The sequence below is a fragment of the Pollicipes pollicipes genome, unplaced genomic scaffold (genome assembly GCF_011947565.3).
Source record: "Pollicipes pollicipes isolate AB1234 unplaced genomic scaffold, Ppol_2.1 Scaffold_3087;HRSCAF=3621_pilon_pilon_pilon, whole genome shotgun sequence".
NCBI lineage: Eukaryota > Metazoa > Arthropoda > Thecostraca > Pollicipedomorpha > Pollicipedidae > Pollicipes > Pollicipes pollicipes.
This window is the reverse complement of record NW_023596225.1, coordinates 35,740,143-35,757,358: the sequence shown is the minus strand read 5'-3', so window position 1 is coordinate 35,757,358 and position 17,216 is coordinate 35,740,143. Positions and strand designations below refer to the sequence as shown.

At 48.5% G+C, this 17,216-nt stretch overlaps 1 protein-coding gene across 1 annotated transcript; it reads right to left on the bottom strand.

Moving 5' to 3' along the window:
- Positions 1-337: 337 nt before the first annotated feature.
- Positions 338-1,402, bottom strand: LOC119090678 (venom allergen 5). Its single transcript, XM_037213522.1, has one exon. It carries the CDS (start codon positions 1,326-1,328, stop codon positions 666-668), a length of 663 nt encoding a protein of 220 aa, XP_037069417.1. The 5' UTR covers positions 1,329-1,402; the 3' UTR covers positions 338-665.
- Between the last annotated feature and the right edge of the window lie 15,814 nt (positions 1,403-17,216).

The window sequence follows — 17,216 nt, the reverse complement described above, 5'->3', positions numbered from 1 at the left end:
GTCAGGCACCGTGAACGGCTGGCTCCCCGTGCGTGGCTGTGCGCCCCATAACCACGACCACCTACTTCTGACGTTTATCTTTTTGTGATATTTAAGTGGGGCAAACACAAATGAAAGGACGGCTTGCATTGTGCTTACAGATGGGTTCGCTTATATACTGGATTTTTTGCTACATGTGCTGAGCCCTAGATGGTAGTCCCGCCATCAGCCTGGTATCGCTTCAGCGTATTCAGAGGCATGGCGCGAATCACGTGACATTATGCGGATGCGTGGCGCGGTCACGTGTGCCAGGTCGTAAATGCCAGCAGATCGATGTGCTGCCACATGTATTTGCACATTTGCTGAAGAACATGGACATACACACACATTTGCTGGGTAACATAGACACAAATTTCCCCGGAAGAAGCGATCCTCATGGATCTGGGTTACGACAATAAGGTTCAAATCAAACAGAGAGCTTTCATGCGATCATTTAGATATAGTTCGTGCCCACGATTCACGGCACGAGAGAGAACACACCCAATCGCCGATAACATAGCGAGGCCTGCCCAGTTTGCAAAACATCGCAAAAGTTGACACTTCGATGTGAATCGTAATGAGCTGTCGGTAATGAGGCCTTCAGTCTGGTGACTTGCAGGGCCTGCAGTCTACGCTTCGAGCGGTTTCTAGGCGGCCTGGTAGATGTTCCAATTCCTGATGTTGCCGCCGGGTCCATAGTTGCAGGCAAAAGTGCGCTTCACCCAGGTGTCGTCCTGCACGGCGATGTAGCCGCAGCCCACCTTAGTGGTGCCCGCCCAGATGACCTGAGTCAGGTGGCCGATGACGCCGCCCGACACCGGGTCCCTGCCGGAGGTGAACTTCAGGCCGCTCTGCTGGAAGTTCGGCAGCTCTCCATGGAACCACTGACCGATCGCCCTGTTCGTCCAGTCCTTGGCGCCGCCCCAGCTCCAGGCGAGGTTCTGGCCCACGTAAAAGCGAGCCACGCTGCGACACTGATCGTGGCCGGAGGCGCACTGGTCAGCCCAACGCTGCGCCACTGTGGCCAGCTCGTTGTCCCAGACAAGATCGGGCATGGCGGCAGCGGCCGGCAGGTTCTCCGAGGCGTACTGGCCGCTGCGCACCGCCTGGCGGATCGCGTTGTGCGCGCTGAGGATTTCCGCCCGGTCCGCGGCGCTCGTGCCGCGCTCGTGCACCGTGCCGCAGGCGCCGGCGGCGCCGCTGTCCGGGTACTTACACATGGTGTGCGAGTTGGCCGGGCACGAGGACAGCGAGCAGTAGTTGGCCGCCGCGGCCGTCGCCAGAAGGATAGCCAGCGCCACCGGAAGCATCTTGTCGTGAGGTGCGAACGCGTGCTAGCTCAGAAGAGGAGAGTAGTTCGGATGTTTGCAGGGACGACTTATGTACCTGGTGAGTAGACAGCGTGATGTGTTTCCTCGCAGCTGGCCTTTAGGACCGGTCCAATGAGGTCCCCGACGAACCGCACAGCATGAGCGCCGGATCTGGGTTGGGGCAGACAAGTGTGTGCGCCAGTTGTGTCATGAGTCACTTCATCCGCCCACCGACGCGAAATAGCCTCAGCTGTCAGTGTACCCACGCGATCACACCAGAGTTAATATAGAGACAATACTTCACGAAGTAGATCTATCTGCGAACTTTCGATCCTTCCGGCGGTGCAGCCAGAGCCCAGGTAAGGGAGTGGGCGCACAGGGTTGACAAAGGACCCATGATAGTGAAAACGGCTTCCTCTGACAAAATTGTCGGGTATGACTTAGTTCTTTATCAGGACACGTTTTTATTTGCCAGTGTTTCATTTCGATGCTCTATAAATGACCATCTTTATCAGGGCATGTTTTTCTTTGCCAGTGTTTCACTTCTATGTTCTATAAATGGCCAGAAGGCAGTAACCAGAAATTACCGCAATATCAATTATGACTGAATTTTATAATCGACAGCATAACAAAATCGCCGGTAGCATTCATTTGACTGTAGTCCAGTGAAATCTTTCTAAATCGACTGAACTCAGAGGCCTTGTCAGAATTTTGATCTGGGTTTTACAGAGAGGACCTCGTCATTGTGGATGGTAGATCGAAATTGGTTAATTTGTGGTAACAGCTAAGCCAGGTTTGACTGGAAATGTTTGACAATTAGTCAGAATTGTTGTGATGCAAGTTATGTAGCGTAGTTTTGAGCATGCACGCTCGCAATTCTTAGCAACAAGAATCTAGACGCCAGTTGTTGCAGTTTCCATAGGCCGCGCAGAGTCCCAACTTACCTTTACTTACCTTACTTTGCTTACCATCGCAAATCGCTGACACCGGCTCTGTCCCTGCTTGGGAAGCGGGCCCTCAGGCCCATTCTAGGTCTCATGCTGAGTACGACCTCCGGGGGGGGGGGGGCGTTCGGGCCCTTTGGGCGGCAAATCGGGCTCCGGAGCCTGAGGGGGGGGGGGCACGTGCTCCCTATGCCGCCCCTTCCCGTGCCATTGCTGCTCAGTCGCGGACCAGTCAGTCAGTGGACCGAAGGGTGAAAGGCAATGCAATGGCACATCAATCTTCTCGTGATATTTCAATGATCCATCTTAATCAAATTAAAGCAGACTACTTCAGCAGCCAGCAGTGCATTGAAAGAGAACCCGAGTGCTTGAAGGGTTAATCACGCGAGTTCACTGCAGTAAGAACGCGGGGTTACTGCGGATGTTACTTAGAGGTGTGGCAAATAAACAACCAACAATTTCATAACCGTCCGTTCGCGATCGACTACAAGATGTAATTAACGCAGTAGCTTAAAGCCTACCAACATTTTTGGCGTCCACTATATTTTGCGTTAGGTATTGTGATCGTGAAAGCGAGTGGCATGCTTTCGACTATCTTGAGGTTCCTACACGTTGATAATGCTTGCTTCCATTATCATCGTCATACACTGATGGCCAGATGCGACCGTCATTTACATATGAAAGCAGCATGATACAATTAATATGAATGCGCTACCCATAAAGGGAGACAGATCCCGAGATTTGGTTCATATTTGACTCCCGTACCAGAGCACGTGTAAACGTCGTTGATGAATATTGTAATAAAAAAATCGCCATTTTCACCAGATTTGAAAGCGAAGTGGCCGAAAGCTTACGAGCTAACGGAGGGGGGTGTTCGTTGTTTGACCTCTCCGCCTCCCCCCCCCACCCAGTTCTTTGAAATTGCTGTGTCCCTGTCCATAAAATTCACTCAGAATATGCCGCACAGCGGATGGTCGGACATATACATAGTCATGTTTAGATTTAGATATAATCTTCTTCGTTTGACACGACTTTCCCTCGAATTGAATTGCTTGAACCTGGAACAAGAGACTATAGTTTGAGGCCAGGTGTCCACCATTGCGATGCGCAAATATATTTTCGACTCTTGACTGTCTGTACACTTTGCTGTTCGTCTAACTCTGCTGTTTGGTTTGGGTTGTGCCGTAAGCTGTATACGTTATCAGAACTGCATTCAGCTGTAGCGCCACATAAGTGATATTATCGAATAAAATATAAAGTGAGCGAACATCGATTAGAAGATGCATTTCCACCAGTTTGGAAATATAAACCTCATTTCAAGGATGGTTTCGCCGGAAGCGTTTTTATGAGTTGCGTTTCTCGCCGCAAAGCGGCAACAGATTCCTTCTTATTAAATTTTGTTTGCTTGGCGAAATTTCCATAATTTATCCACCACTGCAATTCAGGCTATTCAGTGCCGTGTCAGCGGTGGAAATGGCCATCTGCAACAATGAAAAGAAATTCGTTTGAGAAAATAAAGCCGTTGCAGCTGGTTATAACGGCTGACGGGAATTTAAGCCCAACACAACGACTCACTGGGTTATTGGCAAGCATTACTTGACTTAGATGGCCACAGTTCTGAGACAAAATTCATTGTTGTAGCACGTAAATCGAATGCAATGTTGATGTAGATATCTATCACACATCATTTATAGTTTTTGCACTTAATGCTTTGGTATATTTGTGGCTGCACAGAATCGCGGCGCAAATCTGAACGCTTCACTATCGTTTCAATTTCGCTGGAATCAACACGAACTCTCCCAAGAGTCCGGCTGCCGCTTTCCCGGGTTTGCCTCGACACACAAATGAAAGAAATGAAAACGCTTCTAGACCTTTCTCGCCCTGTTCGCCTGCCACTGTGCTTTACTGTCCAGAGGGACCTTCTTTGCTTTGAAGAAGTTTCGAAGAATTTGTGAGTTCTTTGGGGATCCCGAAATTAACCCCTCCGAGAACATAAAGGGATATTCCATGATCTTGAATGGTAAGCAAATGGCTCTGAAGTATTTACCTATCTCGGCAAACGCAACCAAAATTTTTCAGACTCGGCAATGTTTCACCTCTTAAACCATCCCGGATTTGAATAATTATGTTCGTCGCACTTCAGAAATCCTTCAATATGTCAGTACCTTTACCCTCTACCAAATGGAGGCTGGTAGCAGCATGTGATGTGCCAGCCCGACGCCACAGATCCTGAGAATTTAGGGATCGTTTTTTGGTTTCAATCGAGACAAAGTTACTGAAACTCCTCCCAAAAACTCCATGGGCTAGGAATGTGGGTTCGGTTAATGTGGATGGGCATCACATGACCTAGTTTTTTTAATGCTTTACGTGCATCCCCTCACCGCCATCCGCCTAAGCCGTTTCCATTATCTAGACGATTGTGCGCTTTGTGAGTGTGCGTGTACGATTGTACTTGCGGTTTGCCTCTCATTATAACAACTTGCTGGTAAAGATACTACGTTCACTGTAGAGGCTCAGTGGCAGAGAAGAAAAAAACACCACCATGACAATGACTTGCGTATGTGTTCGTCATTTTAACGTTTTGTGCAGGACATGCAATGATGGAGGCTGGAATGTTAGACTATCTACGCGGAGTATGTTGCGTCTTCATCACAGCTAGGGTTGACCATCTGAACTGGTGTCCGACAGGAGCAGGGCGCTGGCGAGTAATCTGACAGAGGACCTTAATGGAGGGGGAGGACAGCCAAAACCTACAATTGCCCGGGCCAACATAACCCCGCATTTGACGCCACCCCGCCACGAGCAGGATACGCTGCGTACTGCAACGGCTTCCGGTCCGGTCCAGTGCGGTCCGGACGATCCGGTCCGAACTCATACTGGACGACTCGGTCCCGTCTGAGTGCGGACCGGACCGGACCGGGCCGGTCAGAGGAGAGAAAGACATTGCATGTCAGGGAAGGAAGCGCAAGACCATCGAATCTGAATTTCTTAGGAGACTGGTCTTTTCCATTCTTGCCTGGTTTGCTATCGTCTGGACCTATGCCATGCCGGCAGCTTGGTCTATAATCTATCATTGTATATCTGCTTATAATTTTGGTGCTGCTGGAGTCTAGTCTATTGTATTTTGTTCGGGTCTAGACTGGACTGGACTGAACTGAACTGAACTGAACTGAACTGAACTGAACTGAACTGAACTGAACTGAACTGGACTGGACTGGACTGGACTGGTCTGGACTGGACTGGACTGGACTGGACTGGACTGGACTGGACTGGACTGGACTGGACTGGACTGGACTGGACTGGACTGGACTGGGCTGGACATCGTTATTGGTCATGTCGACACGGGGTAGGTTTCTGTTTCACTCAAGGTGTGTAAGTTGTTTGCACATCGTGCTGCGCTTTTATGGTGCGTTTGTTTGTAATTTAATGATTCCATTCAATGAAGGGTTGCCATCTGTTGTGTGCCGGTTCGTGGTTTGTTGCTTTCGATGGAGATCTACGACGCACTCAACTTCTGCGCAGGCTACAATATGGCGTCACCTGCCTCTCACCCCGGGGGGAAGGATACTGCTGATTATCGTGCTCCTGTCTCTGGGTTGCCAGACGCTCAGTCTAAGCACTGCTGTTAACTGCACTGGGATGCCGAAATACACCAGAGCTAATGAAATTCGAGTTAGCTTAGACAAAAACTATAGCAAAAGATGATCTTGACCTTCATTGGTTTTGAATTGTCAAATTCGGTAATGGCTGCACAGTGAAGTAAATAATTATTGTCTAATTGCATCAGAAGTCAATTTCACACCGTGTTTTGTAACTTTGTTTTGCCTTCGCCTCTCTTACAATCACGTCGTCGTTCTCGGCCTGTTACGGTTCATTTGCAGATGTGCAGCCTGATGTAAGAGGGTAACTGATCCAGAGCGATGTCCTTAGTCTGGTCAGATATGACATGGTGTGGGCGGTGCTGGAAGGATATTAGGTCCATTACTAAATGACATCCAGATATGTTTGCCTAAGTCCTTAGCTCGACATCGAGCGAATTTCCGAGACTGCTGTCACAGCAACGAGGACGGGTCCACAAGGAAAAATACATACGTGCCAGAAGAATAGACCTTGGAAGTATTCCAAAAAATACGATGCGCTGGAACTGCAAGTTTGTTAGCGCTTGCCTTTTCGCAATCATGCCAATGAAGTCATAACTTCACATCTGATAGGAAATGAATTTGAAGCTCAACAAACTGACAAAATATTTCTCGATTACACGAAGTAAATAACCTGAATAGTAAATAGTAAACTAAATACATTTAATACGCACTAAATAATTAGATACACTTAAGTATCCACTCAATCCGAAGCAGATAAAGTGAGCGCAAAATAGACTAAATATCTACGCTAAATAACTTGCAGGTCATTGCAGGACTTCTTGTGGCGGCCAACGCCAAATGGCAAACGACGTAAGATTGCATTCAGTTGAGGAGGCTTGAATATTTCCTATATTGTAGCTGAACTGCTCCCATTTGACACTTGTCTCTCCGAACCAAAGACATCATGCTCAAGAAAATACAAAAAATTAGAACAAGCAGTGAAAACAATGTCCCAAATCGCAAGGACTATTTCGCTGTGCGCCCCTGCCTTTCTTGCGCAGCTATTATCAAATAGCTTGTCGACCCTAGCAAAAGCTCTCCTACTGATTTTGCAAAAAAAAAAAAATGCTTTTGCAAGTGTGATTTGGAACAAAAGCTATCGCCACCGGAGTTTTTAAACCAAAACTTATGTGCACTTCACAACGCTTCGCAAGACGACTGAGCCTCCTTACACAGTCTGTGAACGAAGCAACGAACGAAGCAGTCAAGCAACGAAGGCACGTGCTGTCAAACAGGTGCAATCAAACTTCTGCGGCCAACTAACGGTACTTCTTGGGAAACTTTAACTTACGTCTTACTCGGTCACCTTCAATTTGCAAGCGTGCCTACGACAACGAAATCGAGTCATTCCTCCCACATGGCATGTTTGGTAATTGTGCCGATGGCATGAGAGGCTGGGCATGAGAGGGAGAGCGTGGGGTGCCTGAGTGGGCATGTAAGGCCTAGAAAATCATCACTGCATTGTGTACCGATGTACATTGTGTACCATTGTGCACCAGCTCACCATCTCCCAGCATGTAATTTGCACGCAAACTACGTCATGTAAAGTAGCAGCGTCACTCACGTGCCTACGGAGAAGAGTCCTAGCGTCCGAACATGCAGGCTGCAGGCACCAGCGCGGTGTCATCGGCGGCCATCAATCTCCAGCAGCGACCGCGGGGACCAGCAGCAACCGTGTCCAACGCTCCCAAGCGTGAGGAACGGCAGATCGATGCGGAACTGGAGCGACCCGGCGGATCCGCGGGCCGGTTCATAGCCTGAGCGCATGGTCAGCCGGTGCGACGGCAGTGTTTGCGCGGCGACTGCGATAGCGGCATTGACTATCGTCCGCGATTAAATATTTCTTCATAGAGGAGTTAACGTCGTGTTGGCTCGTCAGCGCTGTGAATACATTTTCCTCATTGTAAAACTGACAAGGAAACAAATCAATGAAACACCATTGAAAACATTGATATGACGTTACGAAAAATGCGGCAAGTGGCTCTTTCGCGGCTTTACACGCAACAAAAAGTTTTTCGCTACATTTGTCCAGTCAGGCAGGCACCAGGCAAGGGCTAAGTGACAGCACCCACGTGTGCAGGTTCGAAGCTATCAAGCTGCGGAGGGGCAGCCCCGAAGGGCACGGCCATTGGCGGCGATATGAAGGTGGGACGGTCAACTAGCAGCGGAGCATCCATCGCACGCCTCATACCGACGTGCCGACACCACATCCAGCTGGGAGACGGACGCGCTGACCCCTCGAGCGGCTCTGCTGTGCGTGCTTACCGAACGGCTCAGGTGTGGCTGCCGGTGTCCACGGCGTGGCCGCCACACCTGCCCTGTCGAACGCCGCCGAACGTCCCTGGTGTGTCTGCCGTGCCCGCCTGTCAAACGCCTACGGCCGCGGCCGTCGGACGGAGCCGGGTCGGACGCTACGGTCGGACGGAGCCGGGTGTGGCCGCTGCTCGACCGTCTATCACGCCGGCCGAGGCCTCTCCATCCACGGCGAGCCTCTCACGTCGCCGAGGCTCGCCGCCGCTAAATTATGCCCTCCTGCCGGCGGCGACGGCCGCAATATTTCGCTTATTGCAACAGATGACCTGTCGCGGGCTGGCTGGGTGCCTGGGCAGCTCCCCGCTGGCTCGGTGGAGGACGCCGGGTCAGGTCACGGTCCCCGACGGTCTTTTGGCGACGCCTGAGATAGTCCATCACGCTCGTCAGCGGCGCTTGTCGGGGCACGGTTCATGGAGTTCGTCTGAAAATCCATTCACGGACAAGGACGGAACCAGAGAGGACGCGACAAGAAGCGCACGGTGCAAACACCGTGGGAGACGCATCAGCTAATGCATTAACGCCCATCAGAATTATGGGCCATATTGACGCCTGGAAACTGAGATAAAGGGCACGGGCCCTCTACTCCGAGCTTACCCGTTGCATTCGTTCTCATCATGATGTTAAACCTGGGAATCACTTGCAACTGTCCTTTTTCTTTGATTGTGTTTTGGGCAAGAATAGGCGTGCATGATTGCACGTGGTGTTCACCAAAGTAGACACTAGTCTACAAGTCCGCAAGGGCTTGGTAAACATCTTGACGTTCTCTCCGAACCGAATGCTAAGGTCTGTGATGTTAATTAATGCACAGAATATGACAACCCTCGCCCCCCTGCTGTGCGGGTGAGCTGAGGATAGCTGACGTAAAGTAGGAAGCATCAGGATAACGTTATAGACTTACGTGACCTGCTATCAGCAAATGTGGCAAATTCCATTGCTGCATCAGGCGATGCATCTATTTCAATAGAATGTCCCGCCAGGCCAGAAAAGATCGCGTGGAGCCATCAGGTTCATTCTGCTGCCTGGTGATCCTCTCCCCCCCCCCCTCTCCCCAACCCCACCCCTCTCCGACAAACCTCTTGCTCTGTTCTGAGCCATAAACGCGCATCAGTAACCTTCATAGAAGCATTTCCTGTCCTCGATGGCGATCTGGACACCACGTTGGGCGGTGTGTCGACAGCCTACTGCGTCCCACTCCAAGCAGTGGACTGGCTGCGACGAAGTGGTGGGCGCTCGGAACAAATTACGCGAAATTAAAAATCATAAATAAGCGAACCAGCCCAACGGTACTGTTCTTTCATCGGAGTTGGAGGCGAAGCGCGACAATGTAAATGGCGGGAACTTGACTCATTTGGCGGTAAAAGAGTGCGCCCAGGTGTTACTTGAGCATCTGCGCAGCTCAACCATTTTTGAGAGTAGTTAGCTGTGGCCGAGAGGGAATTAGTGTTCCGTATTAGTCCCTTAGGCAGTTCTGGGCGCTAATACCCAAACTGAACTTACACTGCCATGTCCTAAGGCAGGCGGTTTCGCGAAATACGAATATTTCTACAACAAATTTGAGTTGAAGCCCTACTTTATTCGTATGCCCGTGTTTGCAGATGTGCGTTGTTAAAGGGCATGTGCCACCTTTGGGGCATAATTCAAAAACATCCTCTAACGGAACCTCAGGACCAGTTACGTCTCACAATGGCACCGGGCGGCTTCACTGCAGCATCGTCGAGATTGAATAAAGATATCAATTTTGATTATTTTCGAGTCAAAATTACGCTATCAACACTTTGTAACCTCGCAACACCTCTTCCCTGCAGTCGCGACTACCGTCGTCATGAAAACGACTGTGAACACTTACACTATTGCGAATTAAAGAAGTTTGTAGTTGGCACAGCCGGCAAGGGCCTGATACCAATAAATTAGTTGGCTTAAGTTTAAATCAGTGCATCACACGAAGCATGTGGTGCCCGTTTCCAGAGCCAAAGTGTATCTCGAAAAGTGCCGGTGTGGAAAACGCAATAGGGGAGAAATTGAAGGTAAAATAAAGCGTTTCATTGGATTCACGGGATCACTTCACGCTCGTATATGTTTTTCAAACGCAACGTTTCAAGCTATCGAAGCATTCAAGACGCAAACATTTTGACACGTTGGTGTATTGCAAACATTACAGAGCACACAAATTGGAAAAATGATACCAATGAAATGCATTTCTTTCATAGTGGTGGACAGGGAAGCAAAATAGATTTCTCCCGCACGCTCAGCTACTTAAAATCAAAATTGTGAGCTGTTTAGAAGCATTTTGTGATAACTGGTGTTATTGATCAAATCGTACGCGTGTGTTATCTAAAAGTAAGTGAAAAGTAAAAAGTGAAACACCCTGTATAAGACCGATTGTCTGCCGGGGATCTGGTTTCGATTGTCTGCCGTGGATCTGGTTTCGGTTGTCTGCCGGGGATCCCGTCAAAGTCCGGTCTCACCGTCGGGCCTCGGTGTGATCGCCTGATTTGTGGTCCGGATGGGACCCCGTAACGGGACACTGATGTCCGAACCGGTCCCGGACTGTAACCAGACACTGACGTCTGAACCGGTCCCGGGCTGTAACCAGACACTGATGTCCGAACCGGTCCCGGGCTGTAACCAGACACTGATCTCTGAACCGGTCCCGAACTGTAACCAGACACTGATGTCTGAACCGGTCCCGGGCTGTAACCAGACACTGATGCCCTAATCAGCCCCGGACTGCAAGAGGACACTGTTGTCCGGCTCAGCCCAGGACTGTAACCAGACACTGGCGTCCCAATCAACCCTGGACTGCAACAGGACACTGCCGTCGGGCTCAGACCTGGACTGGAACCAGACACTGATGTCTCAATCAGCCCCGGACTGCAACAGGACAGTGTCGTCCGGCTCAGACCTGGACTGGAACCAGACACTGATGTGCCAATCAGCCCCGGACAGCAACAGGACACTGTTGTCCGCCTCAGCCCAGGACTGTAACCAGACACTGAGCTCTGCCTCGGACTGCAAAAGGACACTGTTGTCCAGCTCAGCCCAGGACTGCAACCAGACACTGAGTTCCGAATCAGCCCCGGACTGCGACAGGACACTGTTGTCCGGCTCAGCCCAGGACTGTAACCAGTAACCAGACACTGAGTTCCGAATCAGCCCCGGACTGCAACTGGACACTGACTGCAGAGGTGGTCGTTAACTTTCGTTCGTTCCAGGGCCAGCAGTGCCGCGTGAGATCGATTCCACGGAGGCTGCCTTCGCGTCGGCAGCGATCACCTCCGGACAGGTTCGGCGACTGCTGACGTCCTACCACAGTGATTCATGGCATGGAATTCGGCTCGACAGCGTATGAGATGGACCGCGTTCGCGGATATGGCGATATATGGCGCAGGAGTGATGCTGGCGGAGCTTGGGTGCCAAAATCCGTCATAGCTTTGCTTTCATTTAGGTTGTTTCCGGTTATGATCAATATGATTACAAAAGCATCATACTTAAAGCTTTGGAAGAACATATTCCCGAGGCTTTTCGTGTACAGTTTAAGAAGAAACAGTTCCGTTATTTTGAATTCATTGAACTGAAGGGAGCTGGCGTTAAATGACTGCATGTAATAGACTTCCGACGCCATGCATTTCACAATGCTTAATTGAGCACTTTGTACGCCGGTAGAACTCACAGCTAGCGGATGTGTCGTATTGCTCTGGGATGTAGAGAGATATTGAGGACTCCGTGAACGTTGACTGACTGAAGGTCGCAATGGAGTCAAGCAGTTGTAGTAACATGCGCTCAGGTAAGCGGAGGTCAGTTTGAACACCCCAAAGGTTTTTTGCAAATGGGTCTCTGAATGGCCAAACTTTCCATAGCTATAGACAATTTTACAGCGGGTCGTTTGGTGTCAAAAATTTAGATGTACCTTGTAAGGACACTGCCCTACAGCAGATCACTGTCAGGACATGGATTCAGGGAAGATAATTTCTAGAGAATCGCTTAAACTGACGCAACAACATGATATTAGGCGAAGCCATATATTTCTGAGATGGTATCTCGGGTAACACAAAAATTGAATGAACAAATTCCAGGGTGATGAATGAAGGTCAGAAAAAGGTTAAAACCAACCGGTTTTATTACCCTGAAGCTTTTTATGAAGTAGTTTCTAGTGCTCATTTCGATTTATTAATAGGTCAAAGTCAGGCCATGTTTTCAGCGAAGGCAATTTCTAGGAAATTGCTCCACCTGATCCAGCACCGGCGTGTAAGACGAAGCCATAATCTCCGAGATACTTTTAAGGCGACGCAACAATTGAATGAACCACTTCCATTGACCTGAAGCCAGTTTTGAAAGTCAGACCAAGGTCGAAACCGGTTTGTTTCATCTCTCTTGGGCTTGCTGTATGGGGCAATTTCTGATGCTCGTTTCCAAGTTATTGATTACAGGAACTGCCTTATACATCTCCCATAAAGTTATCAGAGGTCAGAATAGGTCACACCTAAAATGACTCAAGCCAGCATTTAGTTTTTAGGAACAGACTGCTTAGCGCAATCTTTGTCGCTTATTCAAATGAAAAACTCAGAGCAGCCTTGTATGATTTTGGTCACTATGACCTTCGAAAGATCAAACAAGGTCACTGACCTTAAATGCGCATATGAACTTTGCTCAGAACAGGTATCTAGGTTCTGGGGGTACGTTGGAGATAAATCTGGAGATTGACCCTGTTTGACCCTTTGTGACTCTAGGGTCATGACCTGGGAACCTCGAAATTTGCCCTTAGTGAGTTGGATGCAGGCAAATACACCCCGTAAATTTGGTGTATTTGGTTTTCTTAGTTCCTGAGATTGATCCCGCACCCGAGCGAAGGGTATCCAACCGGCCCCCCGAGTGTTTGTTAAGCTTTAAATCAGCAAAAACGTTGCGTCATAGGCTCGAGCCCGTCCGGTCTAACCAATCACGCTGTGGACTAGCAATCTGTGTAGCAGCGGTGATGCAAGCTCCGTGACGTCAGAATAACGCAACAGCTGAACTTCTGACCGAGGTACTGCATGGTGTCGGAATGGATAAACAGGGACTGTACGATTGGGTGGCGGGAAATCGATTAATGGGGACAAGCAATGCCGCCTGCTTGAAATGTTGCTAGTATATTTTTATCACCGTCCAATTAGACAAAGATAGATGCATTCAGATAAGAGGGAGTGTGTCACATTTCTATGGGTGAGTATCTCGAGGTCACCTTGCATTCATTTTGCAATGACGTCATTCAGATGTTGTCATGCAATAAGCCACGCGGCAGTCAAGGCCAACAAGAACATAATGGTTAAGTTGTTCATAACTGGCGTGCATGAGCACGGCTGCCAGATATAACGGCGGTCAATTAGTTCTCAATCCCTACTGCGAAAGGTACGATGGAGTAACCAAACAATGGCGTATGGAGGAGCATATTTACTAAACGGAGAAATTATGTTGTTTTCCGCAGTGTTCTCGATTTAAAAGTACGCCTGTAGTTATAAGTGAGCTTGTTTCATCATATCTGATGCTTGTTTCAATATGTTCAAACGTGAGACATTCCGTCTAAGTGCGCTTTCAAGGCCCCACAAAATCGGAGGCATCCGAAAACTCACATGCTATCGCTTTTGTCCACACAAACTCGAAAATATTACTGGTGGTCCACCGTATAGACCGTACAGCTTTTCAGCAACTAGAAGAACAATTGTTTGGATGTTGTGCTGCAACATTATCAAGCCCTTCCGTAGCAAGCTGTTTGATCGCGTATGGATTTCCTACCACAGCGGAATATCGCAATTTCACGCACTTCCTTCCCCTCTCTCCGACCCAATCTATTCGATGAATGTGAGAAACACGCAGTTTTCCTACTGTAAAAGGTTTGGTTTAAACTAGGTTCAGACGCTTTAAACCAGATGCATACCTCGATGACTCAGCTTCCTGGCGACACAGAAGCAACGTATGAGCTGATAAGTGGACAATCGCACTGGTAAAACTGTGGGTCGATTTCGCATTCGATCAAGCTCTGTGGGTCAATGTTCGCAGTCGACCAAGCGCTGTGGGTCAATGTTCGCAGCCGATCAAGCGCTGTAAGTCGATGTTCGCAGTCGATTAAGCGCTGTGGGTCGGAGTTCGCAGTCGATCAAGCGCTGTGGGCCGATGTGCGCAGTCGATTAAGCGCTGTGAGCCGATATTCGCAGCCAACCGTCACCGGCTGTTTTGGAGGACTGATGTCAGATCTTGACAACCAGCCGTTCTTGTGGCCAATCAGCGGGACAGTTCTTCCGCCGAAAATCGACCAGAAGATTTACTGGAGTGACTCGCCTCAGACTACAACTGCTCCAAGACACATGGTGTGATGTATAGAACCCAATTGGACGAAAAAAATCATTACAAAGGCGGAAGCCCAGTGGCGCCCGTCTGATGACGGATGCTATGGAACAAGCGCTCATTGGTGGAAGGTCGCGGTTTGTATTTCATTTCTGTCGTGGTTCGCACCATTTCCGACAGATGGCGCCAAAGGAATGGCGCGGCGGCCGGGCTGGCCAGATCAGCTACTCGTTACAGCGGTCATTCAATATCCGGCCAGACGGCTGGCCGTGCCTGGTAACGCTGTCAGAAATGAAGCCGTGCGTCCGGAGCGACCCGCTCGTGGCGCCGCCCTGTCGGGGATCTAAGGAACCAATAATGGATCGTGCCTGTTCGACCGCTTCCTTGAGATGGTACATCCATCTAAGTGCTGTTCAAGGGTGCGAGTTTCTGAAGGTGATGGAGTGTGACTGAGATTAAGGTTCCGGACATAAATATTGGGGTAGCTCTTAGCTTTAATGTGCCGCCTCCGACGACACCGGGCACTTTTGCACAATCATGTCCTATACTTGGAACTCCGGGCCCGTCTTGAGGGTGTTATGCAAGTGAAGGCATCGCAGAACAAAAGTATAACCATGGTTCGGTCATTTCTCGTCACATGTAACCGATACTTTACAAATCCCACTCATCACCAGATGGCGCTGGCGAGGCATGCCGGCATCCGGATAGCAGAGCTGACAAAGGTGAATACAATACATTAAGTATGAATACGGGTGTAGTCAAGTAATATCCGGGGTGAACGGCCTCTCCCGTTCGCCTCGTGAGCTGACGCCAGGGTAAACACAGTGCGCTAGCTCGACTTAGTCTCGCCAAGGGTTTGGTGACATCGTGATCCCTGCAGCAGTTGGGTGGCAAACAGGGCGGCATGTGAAGCATTGAGCAAATGTTGCCATGGTAACATTCGTCGTGATTTGGCTCCCATGAGTGCCGTTTTGACTTAGGTGGGTAATGTGTTCTCGATAATTTCGCCGAAGGACAACAACGGATTGGATTGGCCGTGTCATGCGACAGGCCTTTTCAAGTTATCTCAAACTGTGGCCGGACAAAAAGTCGAACGCGAAAAAGTAGAATGGAGAAAGCCGAGCGAAAATATTACAAGGACACAAAGTGAAAAGGGATCAGAGTCGACGTGGATAAAAGTCAAAACAGAAAAGGCCAAAATACAAGATGTCAGCAGAAATCAAAGGCGAGTTGTTAAAATATCAACTTGAAAAAGTCCAAGGACCAAAAGGGAGTGTGTAGTCTATTTTGGATTTTCCATTGGCCCCGTACGGTTAAAGAGAATTGCAACTTACATCGCTTGGTATTCATTGTTTTTACAAATTCGCTTTCTTTGACCAGATATTTTAAGTGTTTCAAATTTTTCTGGCCGCACAAGGTTGTTGGGGGGCCCCAAACCGTTTTAAAATGTTTCCGTAGTTATGGTCACACAAGCTCGTCATGTATAGAATACTGCAACATTTGCATCATCCACAGTTATCAGTGCTGGAGTGTCATATTTCCTGAAAATTGGCTTGTCATGAAAGCTATGGTGAGATGTTTGTGAGCAAATCTAAAGGTGGTATCGGTAACAACCCATCTGGTGTTTTCCTGTGCGATGACTCAGGTGGTAACGGCTGATCCAAACCTTTAGCAATGATTTCGCTGCATTGTATTATTACTTACGCATCCACAGTTCTTCATCTGCACGAAGAAAATCTGCATAAGGAAAATAGGCAAAAATTGAGTACAAAATATGTTATTAGTACCAGTGCACCTTAAAAAAACCACTAGCATTCCTGCTCACCTCTGCATCATGCATGCAGCCTCACTGATAATTGCTTGATGCCAGTTGTAGTCAATGTCTGGATAGGGTGCAAGGTGTACAAGCTGACAGGCCTACATCCAAGAAGGATTGTCGGTATAACAGTATGCGTCGCCTATGTCAAACCGTGCCTGATTTTCATATTGAATGGGAACAAGACTACAAAGCGATATACTGAATATCATTAATATTTTATATATCAGATTATAATGCACTTTCAGATTTACGCATTTGAAATACGGCACTTATGTATCATTTTCATGGTTCCGTATGTTTTAGGACCGACTATTGCCTCTCATTTTTAATCTACAAAATACAATACAATTTACAGAGGCCAACGGAATGGGAGGCCCTTGGAAAGTTCGCAAGATAACATACAGCTTTAGTTCACTGGTTTTTATTCGCTTCCAGCTTTGGCCATTATTTTATTATGTGGAAAGCTCACAAACTGCCTAGAGTTGGGTGGGTGCAAAGGAAGGTGAGATATAAGTATATATACATTCACATTGAAACCGAGGCACATTTTTATGTTTGTGTGCAGCCCGCATTCAAACAAGAACGTGCCAAACCAATTCTAATCATGGTATCATACTAGATTCATTACAGCAATCCGCGAAGCTCAAAGGGCGACAAGTGGTTGCCTAATGGCTTGACAATAACAGATGTATTTATTTAAAGAGAATAGGCAAGGTACATATTCAAATAATTCAGAAATTAGTAGGAAATGCTTTGCATGTTGGAAAGGTTCAGTAAGTTCTTGATCATTACGCAATGCCAGTGGCAGTGGTTGTTTGATTTTTCTTAAGGTTCATGGCCTGGGCTTAAGCCA

Bases quoted from the DNA above. Each gene is read 5' to 3' on its own strand.
- LOC119090678 (XM_037213522.1), bottom strand. From the start codon at position 1,328: ATGCTTCCGGTGGCGCTGGCTATCCTTCTGGCGACGGCCGCGGCGGCC.